Source organism: Callorhinus ursinus, unplaced genomic scaffold (genome assembly GCF_003265705.2).
Source record: "Callorhinus ursinus isolate GAN/ISIS: 27379988/994484 unplaced genomic scaffold, GSC_fseal_2.0 scaffold2, whole genome shotgun sequence".
NCBI lineage: Eukaryota > Metazoa > Chordata > Mammalia > Carnivora > Otariidae > Callorhinus > Callorhinus ursinus.
In genome coordinates, this window is record NW_027397064.1 from 31171364 (window position 1) to 31193179 (window position 21816).

Genomic DNA, 21816 nt, shown 5'->3' on the forward strand with positions numbered 1-21816 from the left:
CACAAGTACTTTGTGTAAAGTACTTTGTGCAATGCAAACAAAATACAAACCATCAAATATTAAAAATTTGAGCCTAGAAACAATAACCAGTGAAATATAAGCATAGTATTTAACCTGATTTACTGAAGGCAGGAATGAAAAGCCAGAATCAATCTAGTTTATATCTTCTTCCATAGTACTGGCAGGGCCCTGTGTTTTCTTACCTTGAGCAATGAAGTGGCCCCGGAATCTTGGGATACTGAAATTAAACTAGGAAGGAAATACAAACTTTAAAAATATTAATTCAACAGTATTGAAAGTAATGCACGTAAAACACATACAATGGTAAGGTGTTTAAATATGGCAATAAAAACCTATTGAACAGGATGGGTCACCTTAATATGCCAACCATAAGATATCTCCTTTTTTATGTGCCATTTAAAGAGACTAAAAAGTTGAATTAAAAACTGTCCTTGGCATTTAAAGTTGAAACATGGTTCTTCATTCAGTGGTATAAATAACCAATCAACATCCAAAGAGTAAAATACAAAAAAGGAGATCTGGGTGGTGTGTGTTTGTTTGTTTGTTTGATTTGAGAGAGAGCATGAGAGTGAGAACACAAGCGGGGGTTGGGGGGCAGAGGGAGAAGCAGACTCCCTGCCAAGCAGGGAGCCCGATGTGGGACTCGATCCTAGGACCCTGGGATCATGGCCTGAGCCAAAGGCAGATGCTTAACTGACTGAGCCACCCAGGAGCCCCTGGGGGTTTTCATAGGTAAGATTTTGGAGTGCATGTTTTTACATTAAAGAAAAAAAGTTTCCTTTTTCCCATTTCAAAGTAATACTCTCTTGTTTAAGAAAAATCATCCACAACCCTACCACCCAAAATAACCACTATTAACATTATATATTAACATTATATATTATTTTATAGTGCTTTTGGCCTCACATATAAATTAAATTGTGATTCAGGTGATTTTATTTTGTCTTCTGTCTGAAATGAGCATACCAAATTAAGATTAAAAAATTACTTTTAACCAGATCCATATATATACTGCCTACAGGAGACTCATTTCAGACTAAAAGACACCTAAATTTTGAAAGTGAGGGGATGGAGAAATATTTATCATGCAACTGAATGTCAAAGCTGGGGTAGTAGTACTTCTATCAAACATCTAGACTTACTTTTTTTTTAGTTTATTTAAGTAATCTCTACACCCACCATGGGGCTCAAACTCATGACCCCAAGGATCAAGAGTCACTTGCTCTTCCAACTGAGCCAACCAGGCTCCCCCAGACAAACTAGACTTTAAAACAAAGACTGTAATAAGACCAAGAAGGACACTATGTAATAATAAAGGGGAAAATCCAACAAGAAGATAGAACAATTGTGGGGGCGCCTGGGTGGCTCAGTCGGTTAAGCGTCTGCCTTCAGCTCAGGTCATGGTCCCAGAGTCCTGGGATAGTCCCACATCGGGCTCCCTGCTTGGCGGGAAGCCTGCTTCTCCCTCTGCCCCTACCCCTGTTTGTGCGCTCTCTCTCTCTCTCAAATAAATAAAATCTTTAAAAAAAAAAAAAGGATACAATTGTAAATATTTATGCATCCAACATGGGAGCACATAAATACCTAAAATAGTTAATAACAAACATGAAGGAAATAACTGACAGTAATACAATAGTAATACTTTAACACCCCACTCACATCGATGGACAGAGCATCCAAACAGAAAATCAACAAGGAAACTGGTTTTGAATGACACACTGGACCAGATAGATTTAACATTCAGAACATTCCATACTAAACAGAAGAATACATTCTTTTCAAATGCACATGGAACATTCTCCAGAAGAGATCACATACAGGGCCACAAAACAAGTCTCAACAAATTCAAAAAAATTAAAGTCATACCATGCATCTTTTCTGACCACATGCTATGAAATCAACCAGAAATCAACCACAAGAAAAATATGGAAAGAGCACAAATACATGGAGATTAAATAACATGCTACTAAAACAATGAATGGGTCAACCAGGAAATCAAAGAAGAAATAAAAAATTACATGGAAACAAATGAAAATAAAAACACAATGGTCCAAAATATTTGGGATGCAGCAAAAGTGTCTCTAAAAGGGAAGTTTAGAGCAATACGGGCCCTACCTCAAGAAGCAAGAATAATCTCAAAATGACCTAACCTTACACTTAAAGGAGCTAGAAAAATAAGAATAAAACCCAAACCTAGCAAACGAAGGAAATAAAGATTAGAGGAGAAATAAATGATATAAAAACTAAAAAAACAGGGGCGCCTGGGTGGCTCAGTCAGGTTAACTGTCTGCCTTTGACTCAGGTCATGATCCTAGGGTCCTGGGATCGAGCCCCACATCGGGCTCTCTGCTCAGCAGGGAGTCTGCTTCTCCCTCTCCCTCTGCCTGCCACTCACCCTGATTGTGCACACACACACACACACACACACACTCTCTCTCTCAAATAAATAAAATCTTTAAAAAAAACCTAAAAAAACAATAGAACAGATCAATGAAACTAGGAGCTATTTATTTGAAAAGATCACAAAATTGATAAACTCTAGGAGGACTCATGGAAACAGAAAGAGGACCCAAATAAAAATCACTAAGAGGAGAAATAATAACCAACACCAGAGAAATGCAAACAACTGTAACAGAATATTATGAAAACCTATATGCCAACAAATTAGACAACCTAGAAGAAATGGGTAATTCTAGAAAAATAAAGAAGGTACAAATGTACCTCAACTCTATGGTCAACTAATCTTTGACAAAGCAGGAAAGTATATCCAATGGAAAAAATTCTCTTCAACAAATGGTGTTGGGAAAATTGGACAGCCACATGCAAAAGAATGAAACTGGACCATTTCCTTACACCACACACAAAAATAGACTCAAAATGGATGAAAGACCTAAATGTGAGACAGGAATCCATCAAAATCCTTGAGGAGAACACCTCTTCAACCTCAGCTGCAGCAACTTCTTTCTAGAAACATCACCAAGGGCAAGGGAAGCAAGGGCAAAAATGAACTATTGGGACTTCATCAAGATGAAAAGCTTCTGCACAGCAAAGGAAACAGTCAACAAAACCAAAAGACAGAATGGGAGAAGATATTTGCAAATGACATATCAGACAAAGGGCTAGTATCCAAAATCTATAAACAACTTATCAAACTCAACACCAAAGAACAAATAGTCCAATCAAGAAATGGGCAGAAGACATGAACAGATATTTCTACAAAGAAGGCATCCAAATGGCCAACAGACACATGAAAAAGTGCTCAACATCGCTCAGCATCAGGGAAATCCAAATCAAAACCTCAATGAGATACCACTTCACACCAGTCAGAACGGCTAAAATTAAGTCAGGAAACAACAGATGTAGGCGAGGATGTGGAGAAAGAAAAGGGAACCCTCCTATGTTGTTGGTGGGAATGCAAGCTGGAGCAGCCACTCTGGAAAACAGTATGGAGGTTCCTCAAAAAGTTGAAAATAGAGCTACCCTATGACCCAGCAATTGCACTACTGGGTGTTTACCCCAAAGATAAAAATGTAGTGATCCGAAGGGGTACATGCACCCCAATGTTTACAGCAGCAATATCCAAAAACCAAACTATGGAAAGAGCCTAGATGTCCATCAACAGATGAATGAATAAAGATGTGGTGTATATATATACAATAGAATATTATGCAGCCATCAAAAACCCCGAAATCTTGCCATTTGCAACAACGTGGATGGAACTAGAGGGTATTATGCTAAGCGAAATAAGTCAATCAGAGAAAGACAAGTATCATATGATCTCACTGATGTGAGGAATTTGAGAAACAAGAGAGAGGATCATAGGGGAAGGGAGGGAAAAATGAAACAAGATGAAACCACAGAGGGAGACAAACCATAAGAGACTCTTAATCTCAGGAAACAAACTGAGGGTTGCTGGAGTGGAGGGGTCTGGGAGGGATGGGGTGGCTGGGTGATGGACACTGGGGAGGGTAGGTACTATGGTGAGCACTGTGAATTGTGTAAGACTGATGAATCACAGATGTGTACCCCTGAAAGAAATAATACATTTTATGTTGATAAAAAACAAGAAAAAAAGAATAAAGGGTAAAAAATGAAAAAAAAAGAAGATACAAATGTAGTGCTCCAAAGGAGTACTTGTACCCCAAAGTTTAGAGCAGCTATGTCCACAATAGCCAAACTATGGAAAGAACCCAGATGTCCATCAACAGATGAATGGATAAAGAAGATGTGGTTCATATATACAATGGAATATTACTCAGCTATCAAAAGGATGAATACTTACCATTTACTTCGATGTGGATGAAACTGGAGGGTATTATGCTGAGCGACATAAGTCAATCAGAGAAAGACAATTATATGGTTTCACTCATATGTGGAATATAAGAAATGGTGCAGAGGATCATAGGGGAAGGGAGGGAAAACTGGGAAGAAATCAGAGAGGTAGACAAACTATGAGAGATTCTTAACTATAGGAAACAAACTGAGGGTTGCCGGAGGGGAGGTGAGTTGGGGGGGATGGGGTAACTTGGTGATGGGCAATTAAGGAGGGCACGTAATGTGATGAGCACTGGGTGTTATACGCAACTGATGAATTACTGAACTCTACATCTGAAACTAAGGATGCACTATATGTTGGCTAATTGAATTGAAATAAAAAAAAAATTCTAGAAACATATACTTACCAAAACTAAAGCAGGAAGAAATAGAAAATTTGAACAGACCAATTACCAGCAATGAAACTGAATCAGTAATTTGAAGTCTCCCAAAAAACAAAGGTCCAGGACCAGACACCTTCACTGGCAAATTCTAACAAACATATAAAGAGTTAATACTTATTTTTCTCAAACTAGTCCAAAAAATACAAGAGGAAGGAAAACTTACAAATTCATTCTATGAGGACAGTATCACCCTGATACCAAAACTAGATAAAGACACCACAAAAAAGGTAACTATGGGACAATATCGCTCATGAATTATAGTTGCAAAAATCCTCAACAAAATAGTAGCAAGTCAAATGCAACAATACATTAAAAAATCATACACCATAATCAAGTGGGATTTTATTCTCAGGTTGCAACGGTGTTTCAATATTTGCAAATCACTCAACATGATACATCACATAAACAAGAGAAAGAATAAAAATGATACAGTCATTTCAACAGATGCAGGAAAAAGCATTTGACGAAGTACAACATCCATTCATGACAAAAACCCTGAACAAAGTGTAGAGGGAACATACTTCAAAATAATAAAGGCCATATATGAAAAACCAAGTTAAAATCATACTCAATGGTGAAAAACAACTTTTCCCCTAAGGTCAGGAACAAAACAAAGATATCCACTGTCACCACTTTAATTCAACATAGTATTAGCCACAGCAATCAGACAACAAAAAGAAAAGGCATCCAAATTGGTAAGAAAGTAAAACTTTCACTATTTGCAGATAACATGATACTAAATATATATATATAAAACCCTAAAGACTTCCCCAAAACTCTATTAGAACTGATAAATGAATTTGGTAAAGTCATAGGATACAAAATCAATGTACAGAAATCTGTTGCATTTCTACACTAATAGTGAAACAGTAAGTGAAATTAAGAAAACAATCCCATTTACAATTGTACTGAAAACAACAAAATATCTAGGAATAAACTTAACCAAAGAGGTGAATGACTTGTACTCTGAAAACTATGAAACACTAATGAAAGAAATTCCCTGTTTATGGGTTGGAAGAACAAATATTGTTAAAATGTCTATACCACCCAAAGCAATCTATAGATTTAATGCAATCCCTATCAAAATACCAACAGCATTTTTCAAAGAACAAATAATCCTATAATTTGTATGGAACCACAAAAGACCTTGAATAGCCAAAGTAATCTGGAAAAAGAAAAAACTGGAGGTATCACAATTCCAAATTTCAAGTTACATTACAAAGTGGTAGTAATTAAAACAATATGGTACTCACATAAAAAAACAGATCAATGGAATAGAACAGAAAACCCACAATTATTTGATCATTAATCTTTGACAAAGGAGGAATGAATATACAATGGGAAAAAGTCTCTTCAACAAATGGTCTTGGGGAAACTTGCACCAACATGCAAAAAAAGAAACAGGACTACTTTCTTACACCATACACAAAAATAAACTAAAAATGGATTAAATGTGAGACCTGAAGCCATAAAAATACTTGAAAAGAACACAGGCAGTAATCTCAAGGACAATGATCATAGCAACACTTTTCTAGATATATCTCCTGAGGCAAGGGAAATAAAAACTACTGGAACTATATCAAAATAGAAAGTTTCTACACAGGACAGGACACAATCAACTAAGTTAAAAGGCAACCTACTGAATGGGAGAAGATATCTGCAAATGTCATATCCGATAAAGGGTTAGTATCCAAAATATATAAAGAACTTACAAAATTCAATACCCACAAATAATCCAATTTAAAAATGGGCAGATACATAACAGACATTTTTTTTTAAGATTTTATTTATTAGAGAGAGAGAGCGCGTGAGCAGGGAGGGGGGAGAGGAAGACAGAGAAGCAGACTCCCCGCTGAGCAGGGAGCCCGATGTGGGGCTGGGTCCCGGGACTCCAGGATCATGACCTGAGCCGAAGGCAGCTGCTTAACGACTGAGCCACCCAGGGACCCCGTAACAGACATTTCTCCAAAGAAAACATCCAGATGGCCAACAGACACATGGAAAAAGGCTCAACATCACTCATCATCAGGGAAATGCAAATCCAAACCACAATGAGATACCATCTCACATTTGTCAGAATGACTAAAATAAAAAACACAAGAAACAAACATCCTTGGCAAGGATGTGGAAAAAAAAGGAACCCCTCTGCCCTGCTGGTGGGACTGCAAACTGGTGCAGCCACCGTGGAAGACAGTATGGGGGTTCCTCAAAAAATTAAAAATAGGGGGCGCCTGGGTGGCTCAGTTAGTTAAACGTCTGCCTTCAGCTCAGGTCATGATCCTGGGATCCTGGGATCGAGCCCCACGTCTGGCTGCTCAGCGGAGAGCCTCCTTCTCCCTCTCCCTCTGCCTGCCACTCTGCCTACTTGTGCTCTCGCTCTGTCAAATAAATAAAATCTTTTAAAAAAATTAAAAATAGAACTACCGTATGATCCAGTAATCACACTACTGTGTATTTACCCTAAAAATACAAAAACACTAATTCAAAGAGATACATACACCCCGATGTTTATAGCAAGCATTATTAACAACAGCCAAACCATGGAAGCAGCCCAAGTATTCATCAATAGATGAATGGATAAAGAAGATGTGGTATATATGTGTCCGTGTGTGTACACAATGGAACATTATTCAGCCATAAAAAAAGAATGAACTCGCCATTTGCAACAACAATGCGTGGAGCTAGAGAGTATAATTCTAAGTGAAATAAATCCGTCGGAGAAAGACAAATACCGTATGATCTCCCCTATACGTGGAATTTAAGAAACAAATGATCAAAAGGGAAAAAAGATAAACCAAGAAACAGGGGCTTAACTACAAAGAACTGATGGTTACCAGAAGGAATGTGGGTGGGAAGAATGGGGGAGATAGGACATGGGGATTAAGGAGTACATGTATTGTGATTGATTAAATAAATAAATAAATAAATAAATAAAAATCAGTTTTTTCCTCAAAGATCAGGTTAAAAGAAAATCCACCAAAAATGTGATTGAAGTCAGCTCTGCCTCTCTAAAAGTTGTGCTCCCCAAGTTAAAATATTTCTCTGGAACTTCTGCAGCTATGCAACATAAAACTAACAGCTTGAGGATGTATGTCAGTAACTTCTCTGGTAAGGAACTGGTGTCTAACTAGCATACTTTCTCTTCACCGTCTGAACCAAGCTGCCAGTAGCTGAAGTAATGAAGAAGATGGCAAAGGATACAAGGCAATGGCTCAATGGCACGTAATCTGCAATGATACTGAACACCTAATTTAATGTCACTGTAATGGAGGAAGTAGCAGTAAGGCTTTGTGTTTGAGTCCTACAGTCAGACTTGGTTCAAAGCCAGACTTTGACATTTCCTGGATGGCCATGAAGAGCTCCTCTAATTCCAACCTGGTCATCTATAAGATAGTAAAAGTAGCAGTGTTTGGCTTTATAGGGTTATTGTAAAGATTAGGGTAAATGGTTATCATATAAGGTGCCTGGTACTGGGTAAGCTATCAATAGTGTTACCTATTTTTAAGATGATTTCAGCTCAATATCCTTGACTATACAGTTGTCCCTCAAACAATGCAGGGTGGTTAGCCAATCCCCCCAACACACAGTTGAAAGTCCGAGTGTAACTTCTGATTCCCCCAAAACTGAATTACTAATAGCCTACTATTGACCAGAAGGCTTACCAATAACACATTTTGTATGTATATTATATACTGCATTCTTAGAATGAAGCTGGAGAAATGAAAACATTAAGAGATGATACATTTATAGTACTGTGCTATAATTTATTGATATGTGTTTACAAGTTCAATCAACTGTCAGCACCTACATCAATAGTCTTATACAAGACACTGTAGATGCCCTGTATTACTAACACCAGACATCAAAAATGAAGATAATGTGAAAAAGAAATTTATATTTACTCAAAGGCATAACAATTCGTGCACTGATAATGAAGCAGCATCAGTCTGATTGCTCCACAGTGGCCTGGCCTGTACACTAATGAATGGATTGTTCTATTTTTATGGCACACATTAAGTAGGAGTGTCATTCATAATATGATAGTGGAAACAGTACTTTTTAAAAAATACCACTTCCCTGTGATGACAGGCTGACACAGTTGCTCCAATATGCTCCAGTATGAGACGCATACTGTATGGTAATGTAATTCTTGAAAACAATGTTAAAAAGCAAAACTAACACATTAATTTTATATTAAATATCACTCACCTTCTGCCTCTGTAAGGACAGGCTAGCCACTTGAAGTCTTGCACATGACGTTCTACACAATGAATACTTAGGCAATATGACGATGCCACAAAAATCTCATGCAGTTCCTGCCATACAATTACTAGGTTTTCACATGAAGATACAACATACACAACAGTTAAGTTTATTAACAGCATGCCCTACTGATTAGTTACTATTAAGTGGAAGCATCATAAAGGTCTTCATCCTCACCCTCACGTTGACAGGGGAGCAGGGGGAGGGGCTGATCTCAGGTCTCGGGGGCGGCAGAGGAGGGACAACGAGGCGGGGGGGGCAGGTGCACTCAGCGCCAACTTTATGGAAATACACTGTCATTTCTGATTTTGCTTTTCCGTTTCTCTAAAAATATTTCTATTTGGTATCAAGGCTCCTTCCACCATCTGCTTTAGTTTCAGTGCCTGTATCACAAAAGGTCGTCTTGAATAAGCAGAACCCTTCTGCTACATTGTTGAATGTCAATTTGTCTTCTGGCGCTGCTGCTTCTACATCTCCTTCCTCATGGTCTGGCACTGGTTCGGAAGCACTCCTCTCCCTCAGATCTTTCATTAATTCCTCTCGCGTGGTGTCTTTTAGCTCTTTAATTTCTCCAGGATCCATCTGTTGAAACTCTTCACACACACACTTTTGCCACATCCACAATCTCTCATTATTTCCTTGATTGACTGTCCTAAGTCCTGTGAAGTCATATGCAACAGGTAGACACAATTTTCTCCAGTAGGAATTTATTCTTTTGGGTTTCATGGCTTTCACAGCTTTTTCTGTAACAGTGATGCCATCCATCTTCAGTGGTATAACCCTTCAAGCCTTTCATGATGTTCTGTTGGGGTTCTCTTCCATGGTGTTGACAATGCTTTCCATTCAGTACAGTGTGTAATGAGCCTTAGAAGTCCCTTGGGATGCCCAGGTGGCTCAGTGGGTCAAGCGTCTGCCTTCGGTTCAGGTCATGATCTCAGGGTCCTGGGATCGAGCCCCACATCGTGCTCCCTGCTGAGCGGGGAGCCTGCTTCTCCCTCTCTCTCTGCTGCCCTCCCTGCTATTCAGCATATCTCGCTCTCTGACAAATAAAATCTTTAAAAAAAAAAAAAATGTCCCTACAGGCTGAATTAGAGACACTGTGTTTGGAGGCAAGACCACTTTTATGTCTTTGGTGCTGAACTCATGGGGTCTTATGGTGGTGAAGGCATTGTCCAATATCAAAAGAACTTTAAAAGGCAGTCCCTCATTGGCAAGGGACTTCCTGACTTCAGGGACAAAGCATGAGTGGAACCAATCCAAAAAGAGTTCTCATTGTCCAAACCTTCTTGTTGCACAACCGGAAGACTGGCTGCTATTTATCTTTTCCCTTGATTGGGGATTAGCAGCTTTATAGAGAAGGGCAATCCTTATCATAAATCCAACTACATTTGCACAAAAAGTGGAATTAGCTTATCTCTTTCTGTCTTCAATCCTGGTGCTCACTTTTCTTCCTATTAAATGTCTTTTAATGGCATTTCCCCCCCAAGAAGAGGGGACTTTCATCTGCATTAAAAACCTGTTCAGGCAGATATCCTTTCTCATCGATTATTTTCTTAATGACGTCTGGGAACTCATCTGCTGCCTCTTGGTCATCAGAAGTGTTCTGTTATCTTGACATTTTTTAAGCCAAACCACTTCCTAAAATTATCAAACCATCCTTTCCTGCCATTAAATTCTCCAGCTTTGGATCCTTCATTTTCTTTTTGCTTTGACATATAATAACTTCAGGTTTTCTCATATTAGTCTATAGGTATGCCTTTCTTACAGCAATTCTGCACCCACATAAAAGCTGCATTTTTAATACAAGATGAAAAGGTGTTTTGCAAGGTTTTCATGTCTGCTGATGTAGCTACAATGGCTTCACATCTTTTTTTTTTTTTTTTCCAATGGTCCATATACTGGATTAATTTACCTTGAAATGGTTGCTACTGCAGCTTCAGATCTCAATCTACGGTACATTACCAAGCAATTCTACTTTTTTTTCTTTGCTTCTTGGGAGAAATTCCAGCATATCTAGTGGCACTTTGTATGGGTCCCATGGTGTTACTCAAGGTTTATGGTATTGCACTAAACATGAAAAATACATGAGAACTGCAAGATCACTTTTTACTGCCATATGCAATTTACTGGAAAGATGAACTGCTCGTGATGATTAGTGTCACAGAGCATTTTAAGAGGATACTTTCAACACTTGAGCTTACTGCAATAGGAACAGGTATATATGAAAAATTACTATAGCAATACACTATGTACTAAAGTAAATTTTATGCAGTTATGATTTTATACTGCATCTTTACATTTGTTTACATTTCTCTTGACTACAAATGGCACCATGTATGGTTGTGTGTGCGACTAAGTTTTGATAAATTTTAACTTACAATAGATTTGTGTATATTTGATGGTAGCAAATGATAAAATAGACTATCTACATATATTTTATGCATTCATCAGATACCTTTCATAATTTTTTTTATAATTTTAAGCTATGCAGTTCATCTGTGAGATTTTTCAAACCGTCAAAAATCTTTAAAAATTTTTCCAGTATTTATTGAAAAAAACCTGTGTTGTTCAAGGGTTAATTGCATTATAACTTTATAAGCTAAAATGAATTACATGGGACCATTTCCTAAGATTGAAAACTTTTGGCTTTCTTAAGGCATGAATAAACTTAACTAACAAAATATAAAGGAGATAACAAGTGTTTGCTTCCAGTTTTTTAAGTTAAGCTATTTTAATTCAGTAGTCACTTACCGGGCAGCACTATTCCCTTCATCTTACCAATAAGAAAACTGAAGCTCAGAAAGGTGACTTCTTTGCTCAAGATCCCATGACCTGAGCTTTGCAAATTGTGGCCCTAAATTCAAGGCTTTTTCTGCACCTCCTCTGAATTATCCCAATGATCTCAAAAATAACTTTGGAGAAAAATAACATGGAGAAGACTCCATGAGAGTCATCTATAAAACATAATGACTTAGCAAAACTAATCCATACTAGTGTACAAAATCAAACAAGGAGTATATGGAGGTGAATTCTCAGTTTGAGGAAGATGCGAACTGCAGAAAAGACGAGTATTTTATTTCTACAAAACCAGCAATTTGGAGATACTTATTAAAGGGAGTTAGAAACAATGCCTTAAAGACTCTAGTCTCATCTCTGTGTTAAGATACCAAACCAACCCAAAGGCATATAAACAAAAGCTGTACTGGGACGCCTGGGTGGCTCAGTCGGTTAAGTCTCTGCCTTTGGCTCAGGTCATGATCCCAGGGTCCTAGGATCGAGTCCCGCATTGGTCTCCCTGCTCAGCGGGGAGTCTGCTTCTCCCTCCTTGCTGCCCAGCCTGCTTGTGCTCTGACAAATATTAATAAAATCTTAAAAAAACAAAAGCTGTATCTAAAGCAGTATTTTTCAAATCATTTTGATTCCGATTCACAAGATTTTACTTTACAACCTAATGTGTATCTATGTCTAGCAAAAGTTTTACACACAAATACTCTACGTATGAATACTTTTTTCCTATTCTGCTTCATTAAAAAAAACAAAATATTGGCTAGACCCATTACATTCATTTCAAGACCCAGTTTGAAAAACACTAAACCAAAGAGATACAAAGGCTATTTGTATTATCGCACCATGCTCTAGAAGCTTAAAATAAATTTATTTTAAAAGCACATCTTATCTTAGCAAGGAAAACAACTGATATTGATATATTGGCAGGGAACTGCTATGAAGAGGATACTGTATCTCACACCCAACCACTGAAAAGCAATTGAAGGAGAAAAGATTATAGACCTAAAAAGTTTTGTGTGTGTGGTATATTTAATGAATCAAAGAAAAAAAATCAAATAAATGGGAGAAGAGAGGAACACCCAACTTGAGACCTAAATTTTCTCCTCTTGGGGTGACTTGGTGGCGCAGTCGGTTAAGCAACCGACTCTTGGTTTCAGATAGTGATCTCAGGGTCATGAGATCTCTCCCTCTCCCTCTGCCCCCTCTCCATGCTTGCTAGCTCTCTCTTGCTCTAAAATAAATAAATCTTTAAAAAAAATAAATTTTCTCCTTTCAAACTCTTTAAAGTTGGAGGGGAAAGACTAAGAGAAAAAAAAATGGAAGATTTGGAACCAATTTGAGATTTTCTTTGCATTTGATATGCTATGTTACATTGTAATGTAAATATACATTCATTAGCTATCCCCAAATTCTAGTTAATTTTTCCCCCACAAATAGTTTTTAGAATTTCTTACAATGTAATTTGATGACCACTTTTTATGACTGACTGCTGTCGTGACTTTTACTTTCTGTTATATATACACCGTATGCAACCTTCATTGGGGGCATATCTAACTAGTTCTGTGCATACTGACTAAACCCCTGAGCCTAAACGACTACCTTGCATGTATAAACCACTGTATATATGGAAGAACATGGCTGATTTAGAAGAAGTGAATTACCAAACAAAAGGAAAAAATCCTCTATGTGTACCTCAGGATAAAATTAAATGACTGTACCAGCTAAATGTCTAACTATGAAGTAATGAATTACTTATAAACATGTATTATCTTTCAGTGTGTTTATCACTTACCACAAGGTACTTTAAGTTCCAGAACAAGTAAAGAGAAGTAACAACTGACAATATTATATATCCTGCTACTTAGACACACTCATTTTTCTATACATTTGTGAAAAGGAATATACTATTTATAAGTTATTTCAGGCTAGGGTGTCTGAAAAGAAAATGTGAAAAGAGGCAACAGCATTCATAAAAGTACACGAGAAAAAAAACTCTCAAGAAGAACAGACTTTATTTTTAACATAAAAGTTCTATTTTCTTGTGAGGCAGCAATAAGTGTCAGTGTCAGATACAGGGAATACATAAGTACATAATAACAATATTTATCACCATTGGAAATGCTGTTTTTTGGGAGATTTTTGTTAGAAAAACAAAATTTTTAAAAATTGCATCTTAAAAAGATTTACACAGCTTAAACAGAGATGAAAGATACAGACTTCAAAAAAAACATAAATTATATTCAACAGGATTGTATAAACAAAATATTGTTCAGGGCTGCTCTGCTTATCATTAATTTAAGCAGAGCAAAACTTAAACCTTAAAGTGCGAAGTATTCTTAGCTTTTTTTAATGCAAATTCAGCACTTCCACTGGTCCGGTTTTGAGACATCAAAATTCCAAGCATTAAGGAATGAATCTTAAGTTTAGAATAGTAAACTGAATTCAGTAATGGCAATTTTTCTTTTATTTCCTTTAACAGAAGAAAATCCTGACAACCCAGTCCTAATCTCGGACATACAGAAGGCTATAAATTCTGCCCTTTTTTAAAATATCTCTTTTCCAGTAAAAGCCAACCATTAAAAAGAAAAAAAAGGGGGGGGAACGCCTTTCTTGTTGCCAGTTACTCCACAGTTAGCAGTAGCACCTTCTAAAAGGCTGATTTGGCTTAAGTAGTAAGAAATATTTTAAACAAAATGAAGACTCTAGTTCAAAAATAATTTTGGCATCCATGCTCATCGTATTAACCAAAGAGGCAGAACAGGTATTTTAAAAATATAACTGCTAACAAAAGCTATGACAAGTAATAGACTTAGTCATGATCAGAAACAATAATGTTCTATGTTTTCATCATCACAAGGAAGAAATCACAAGTAAAAAATAACTTAAGAAACTTAAGACGAAGTAAATAGCCAGAGAACAGCTCCTTTTGCCAAAATATACATGTCACCTATTTCTTTTACTGCAATGGAAGTAAATTTATTTAAAACTTTTAAAAATTTAAATTATATTCCCATTGAAGCTATTCTAATTTAACTTCTGTACAGTTTTCTACAGAATAACAAGATAATTATGGAATGTAGTTTTAGAAAATATTCTTTTGAAAGTAGATCCATTTTTTAAAAAAATCAGCCATCTGTGAACTAAGGGTTAAGCAAAAGAGCTGAATGGACCTATGGTTAATATTTTTTCAGGACTGCAATAAAGCTCATATGCTTAAAAATTAGCCCTTTGGCACTGGCAGTTAGAGTTGTTTGTACCTTGTACCTTTTTGTCTTTCTTTCAAATCTCAGGCTCTATTTCTCCCAAACCCAAGGGATATGTTTGGTTGCCATACAATTAATTTACCTGCAAATTCACATTCTCCTTACAACCAAACATTAAAAGTTCCACTTATAAGACTATGTAAATAATAACTCTTAAACTTGTTCTCCCATTCTGGTTTTAAATTACTTTAGATTAAGGATATATGAAATTCTACAGAAAGATGTGAATTACACAAATATACACAACAGAGTAAAGGGAAAAGCTGTTTATAAAGTGGCATTTTAGTTATAAAATACCCTTGTGATTTACAGGAATGGACAGAAGAAAGTAAGTGTAAGGTAAAGAAAAGAACAGATTTAATGGAATTCAAGTAATCAAAAAACTGAGGGTTTTTTAAAACTTGTTTTTAACTTCCTCCTCCTCCCATTCATACCAACTCTCCTGACGAGTTTTACCTTTTCTTCTGTACTTTTGATAGAGCAGTTCTCAGTGGTGAAATGGTAAAGTCAAGACACATAACAAATAAGGCAAAGAATCAAGGTTCTCAAGAAACCAACCAACCAGAAAATTTAGATCCTGAATAACTGAGTTTTACTGATTGAGAAGCCACAATGTACTAATTCCAAGTAAATTAGTTTTGGATGGAGAAGGTACCAAAATTCATCAGTGCTACCAGCTGAAACCTGACAGACTTATTCAAATGTTTGAATTTATCTAATTTGCCTAAATACATCTCCATTTTAAACTTCACAGGACATAATTTTAATTATTTGCATGTTTTAAAGGTGCATGAGTATAAGAAGTCCTTTCAAAAGATTTATTGCTACCACTAGGTTTCCTCTGATGGTATACGTCCGAACAAACTGACATTATTAAACCTTCTAAACTGTATCCTCTTTACAAATATTTAAACTTTTTTCTCCCTATAATACGTATAGGAACATTAAATTATTGCATCATAGGTAGTATATGAAGATCTTAGAAGGATGCTTTTTATCAATACTGTTTGCAGAAACTCATTTTTAAAAAGAGCTGCTCCTCAATTTCACTACCACAGACACAAACAGGAAATACTGTTGTCAGGTGATACCAGCAGTGACTGTATTGAGATGAGCCAAAATCCAAAACTGTATGGATTTTTCAAAGATCCCTGTTGTTTATATGCTTCAAAGCTCTCCTGGCCTGTCTTCCCCACTGTGTGGAATGCTGGAGGAAAACCAGCAAAATCTGTAAGCAACGTATCTCAGTGCCAACCACCATAAAGAAAATGTCAGTCGCAAGATTCTGTGACTACAGATTGCTATTCAATGGATTACACTCCTGGCAAACTACTAACCCTGACCAATTCCACAAGACAACAACATCACAAAAGCAAAGGAGGAAATCCATGCACAGTCATTTTAGGACCTCTTGGAACTATGATACAGTGATGATAAAGGGAGATCATGGGATAAGTATTTTGTAGAAAACCAAAGGGGCTCCTTACTCCTAGCTAGCAATCAACACTGGGTAGTTTCCTTTTGGCTCACTGACTTTTCAACCAAGTTCCAATGATGGGTGAGAACATATTAAAGCACTTGTCTCCAGACTATAATTTTTCTGACCACATGGTGAAATGTGTATAGTGAAGAAAACAGCAGTTTACAAGTATTTCACCCAAAGCACAAACTTCTGACATCAAAAAACATAAATCACATAATGTACTAATATTTAATATTGCTTTTTATCTCTTGTTATATATTTGTTCAATGCATTTACCTATCAATTCTTGTTTGGGAGAAGAACATAGTCATGAGATTAAGATTGCTGGGAAAATGTCAACAATCCCTTTGGTCCCAAAGCTGAAAACAGCTGAGAAAAGCACACACCTAGAAAGGGAAACAAGAAACAAGGGGCCACCAAAGAATCTTTGAACATCCTGTTTGCTCCGTTTCAGAAAATGTAACATTGGTATTATAAAATAGTCATTTTCATATAAAAGATGGTTCTTGCAGCATCATTCATGTCTCCCTTCAGGAATTATGTTTGCAGGGATCAGTTGTTTGTTTTTTTTAAGAAGTTTAATTTGAAAACAAAAAACGATGTGATATTGGCCCTCCAAAACTAAATAATGAGACCTTTCTTGTTTCAACCGGTGCTTTAAGAAAAAGCAGGCTAAGCAATGAGGACTGGCCTTCATGAGTGAGCAAAGCCATCAGAGGGCGCTGCCTTCTTCCAGAAGTCACACTGTGACTCGTCACCGCAGAAAGCTGGAGCACTTCACAGCCAACTGGGAGTGTGTGATGCCTTCACAATGAAATGATCTGAGGAGGTTCTCAGTTGCCCAGAAAAACGGCCACACCGCCCTGTGACCTATCCTTCAGCTTCCTCAATGGGTTCTGGTGGTGGGAGTAGAGAGGCTGATGGCATGACTGTACTCGTTCCTCGAGAGACTCGGTCTTGCTCTGTGTTTGTAGACAGGGAAGCCACAGCAATAGGCTGCAGCAGAGTGGTGGTCATACCAGTGGTAACTGTCAGACTGTGACCAGAGCCCTTGAGGGTGAGATCTGGTGTGGGAAGGAGTGGCTTGAGGATGCTGACGAGGCAGAAGGCAGAACCGCTTTTAGGAATGAAATTCACTTTGTTTTTGTCAGGACAGTAAAAGGCTGGGATTTCATGGAGTTGTTTTGGCCTAGGCACAGAACAGACAACCCGGTAGTTTTAAGTCACAGATCACCGGAAGTAAGTTCTTTTATTATTTTTTTTTCTAAACAGATATGTTATAGATACATGAATACAAAACTCAAATTATATCAAAAGCTTCAAATGCTATGGGCCCAAGTGGAATGAAACACATAATTCAAAAAATGTATCTTAGAATGCCAAAAGGACATCATTCATCTTTGCTGCTTTCAATTCCCTGGAAAGCCCGGTACACCACACAGGGGACTCAGGCTGATGACCACTGCATCTCAATGAAGATCTAAGACAGCCATTAGGAATAAAGAATTTCCTAAAGCAAAAGAAATTCTAGATGTTTAAAGACAAAAATTTGTTCCACTACTACAATTTTTCCAAAGCCTATACTATCTTGAAAGGAATGACATACAATATCCATCTTTGCTAAATTCCACCAGTGCACGACTAAACTTTGGCAGGCATGAGTTTTCTCTTCAAGTGTGCTTAAAAATCTCTTGGACTGAAAGAAATTTTTTGAATTAACCATGATGGTTTTCTGAGAAACATAATGGAAATGTAAAATCAAAATAAAACTAATCACTGTCCCTTCCTGTCCCCAGGTACTCCTGAAAATTAACTCAAATGTTTGGAAATGGATACTAGTATTAATGGTATTCTATGAAACTAAAGATATTAAAAAATTAAATTGTTAAAGTAACATGGAAGTGCCACAAAATTAAAAAGAAATTAAGGTGGGAGAACCTAAGTAAATCAAGATTCAGGTAGGAAAAGGTAATATGATCATATGATAAAAGTATGGTTCTCATGTCTCCTAATGAAATTTAAAAAATTAAAATTCAAGTGTGCCAAGTCTGCACTGGATAGATTCTGGGGACCCAAAAATGAAACAATCTACAAGGAGAGAGATTAAATATGTAGTTCTTGGGGGGAGGGAGATACTGAGAATAGAACTGTATTTCAATATAATTAATCCCATTTGTAATCTTACATGTTTTCTGCATTTAAAACATTATTCAGAGAAGTTATGAATTACTTCAAGCATCCCTAATCTTGGTGACACTGCCAAAGGTGCCCAGAGCACAAAAAAAGGTCAAGAACTCCTATCAAAGGTCTGACAGATGTGATAAAAATGGCTTATAAAAGGTTTAAAAATAGCACAGGGGAGTGGATAACCTGTGGCACAGAGGAAGAGGGAGAATTTGGTAGAAAGAAGGCTTACAAGGGAAGTAACATCTGAGCTGGGTTGTAAAAAATTAATAAACAGGGGCACCTGGGTGGCTCAGTCGGTTAAGCATCTGCCTTTGGCCCAGGTCACGATCCCAGGGTCCTGGGAGCACGTCCCACATGGAGCTCCTTGCTCAGTGGGGAGTCTGCTTCTCCCTCTGCCTGCCAATACCCCTGCTTGTGCTAACAAATGAATAAATAAAATCTTAAAATAAAAAAGAAATGAATAAACAACAGACCTGGGGAATGGGAATGGTGCCCCCCGCCCAAAAAAGCTCCAAGTAGACAATGTTTTTGGTGGGCAGATTTTATTAATAGTGAGTACTACCCAAGGACAGCTTTGACAAATACAATAATTTAAGAACAAAGAAATCATTTAACTGATGTTTTACTTGTGCACTGTTCCAATATACAATGGAAACATCAAGTACTTTTAGGGCTACAAGTGTATTTGGGTAGATTAGTGATAAGAAGGGCACACATTCCTCTATTTTTACTATATGAGAGTATGGTTTTCAATTCCTTAAAGAAGATAGGAGGTCGAGGTTAGGTTTCTATAATTAGAAAATGCTTGAATTTTCTTCTGAAGGTGCAATTATTAGAAATAACTTTCATTTTTAGGGAAAAAAGGCCAATCCTCCTTAATTAATTTTTGGGGGGTTATCTTGTTAAAAATTACTTAATTTCCTTACTGCTTTCATTAAAATAGATCTCACACAAAATAATATAAACAGTAATAAGTAACTAGCACCAAGATCAAACAAAACTTAAGTAACAGTAAAAAACACCAACCTCCCCCCCAAAAAACCCCCCCAAAAAACAAAAAACCTTCCTTAATGTCTCGTCTTCCAGTGGCCACCCCAACCTAGCAAGAGGAATCACTCCTAATCCCTAACATTTTTCTAGATGCATACTACCCAAGAAACATATTAACCACCACTGGAGTGGAAGATCGGTATATACTTATGTTAATTGAAGCTGCAAGAACTAATACTACTTCAAAGCTTTCTTCAACTTAATAACCATAAATAGAAAAAAAAACTCAGAATTTTAAATTTTTATTTTTCCTGAAGAAATTATTCCAAAAGGATTGTGTCTCAAAGTGGATATAACTGTTTGCAAGCTAACTTTCTGAAAAACTGATGGATGGGCTGCATAGTAATTCTAGGTATTCTTATACTGATGCAAAGAATTCTTTCCTGTCTTTTTTTAAAGGCTTGTGTATTTTTTTTAATGCAGGCATAAATTATCAGCCAAGAAAATGGTGGGTCCAAGTTACTTATAATCGAAAGGAGGGAGACAAGGAGGGTCATGTTATATTTTTAATAATACCTCTATACTGCAAAGAGGCCATAATATCTAGGACTCTAAGGTAACTGAGGCCAAGGAATTCATTAGTTTGGAGGAAGAAATAACATATTTGACTTTCTTTAAAAAAGGACTAAGTACAAACGATATGGCTATGGTATGTACTGTATCACAAAGAATATAGAGACTGAAAGTACAAAATGTGGTTTAAATTCTGGGTCTAAATTCAACCACCTATTTTCTTTCAGGTAAATAAACGTGCATTTCTAGAAACCAGAGATCAACCCTCACCCCACTCCAATCTCCAGGTCAGGTCAGAGTTACTGCTTTTAGACCAGAAGAGTTAAAAATATTCTAGAAGAATGATTAGATAAGCCTAAAATTTTTAATTAGGACCAATAATCTATGTGTGTTTGTTGCTAGTGTACCCAGTGGGTTTTGCTCTCATTTTGACAGAGGTAGGGCAAAAGAGACTAATTTTTTTAGACCTTAAATAATTTGTTTTATTGGCAGAAAGTTAAAATTACTTCTAAGGAATCCATTCTTGGGTTACTGCTGTTCATTTGTTTTTGAAACATAATGAAAATGCTTAAAAAAGAGTAAGTTTTTGTATGCTACACATCCTATATATCAGTATAATGTATAACAAACTATGTATATTTTATTTTTGTTTTAAAGATTTTATTTATTTGACAGAGAGACACAGCCAGAGAGGGAATACAAGCAGGGGGAGTGGGAGAGGGAGAAGCAGGCTCCCGGCCGAGCAGGGAGCCGGATGCAGGGCTCGATCCCAGGACCCTGGGATCATGACCTGAGCCAAAGGCAGACACTTAATGACTGAGCCACCCAGGCGCCCCTAACTATGTACATTTTAAAAAGAGTAAGTTTACCTTCTAATAACAGATGGATATGCCATGTGAGATGTTAGGGTTTACCTTCTATTTCTTTGATCTAGCTATCCCCATCCATATACACACACAACTCTATCCATTTTTCCCTCCCTTTAGATACAAATAATGTAGCAGTATATACATAGTTCAGACATTAAGTCCTGAGGAATTTTCCAAATGCAAGAGTTTAAGGCAGATACCACAGGACACCAACCTATACAACAAATATTCACTCAAAGTCATTTATAAAAGGAATTCAAACTGCTTTTGAGCGAATCAACGATTTCTCTGCATTTGGACAATCTTTTTTTTTAAAGATTTTATTTATTTATTCAGAGAAAGAGAGTGAGCACACAAGCACGAGCGGGGGGGCGGAGGGGGCAGAGGGAGAGAGAATCCCAAGCAGACTCCGTGCTGAGTGTGAGCCCCATATGGGGCTTGACCCCAAGACCCAGAGATCATGACCTCAGTTGAAATCAAGAGTCGGGTGCTTAACTGACTGAACTACCCAGGCACCCCCGCATTTGGGCAATTTTAACTACCAATGAGTAAATCAATGAGCTCAACTCCAAAAAGGTCCATTTAGACCATTTGATTTTTACTTAGTAGAATGATTCCACGTCTTAAGAACTCTCATGGAAAAGTCCAAGCCAGCATCTGCA

General features: G+C 37.1%; 1 protein-coding gene across 4 annotated transcripts in view; it reads right to left on the reverse strand.

The window, feature by feature from the left end:
• Positions 1-65: 65 nt before the first annotated feature.
• The window catches only part of FAM117B (family with sequence similarity 117 member B), an 86604-nt gene continuing 64853 nt past the window's right edge, over positions 66-21816 (reverse strand). For 2 of the 4 annotated variants that reach the window (XM_073879939.1, XM_025893103.2), the window contains one exon: positions 13780-17724. In XM_073879939.1, the coding sequence (XP_073736040.1) occupies positions 17406-17724 (319 nt within the window). In that variant the 3' untranslated portion in view covers positions 13780-17405. Of the gene's footprint in view, positions 250-13779; positions 17725-21731; positions 21812-21816 lie in introns of those variants that run through there. The other 2 variants (XM_073879944.1, XM_073879946.1) reach the window with 2 other exon arrangements.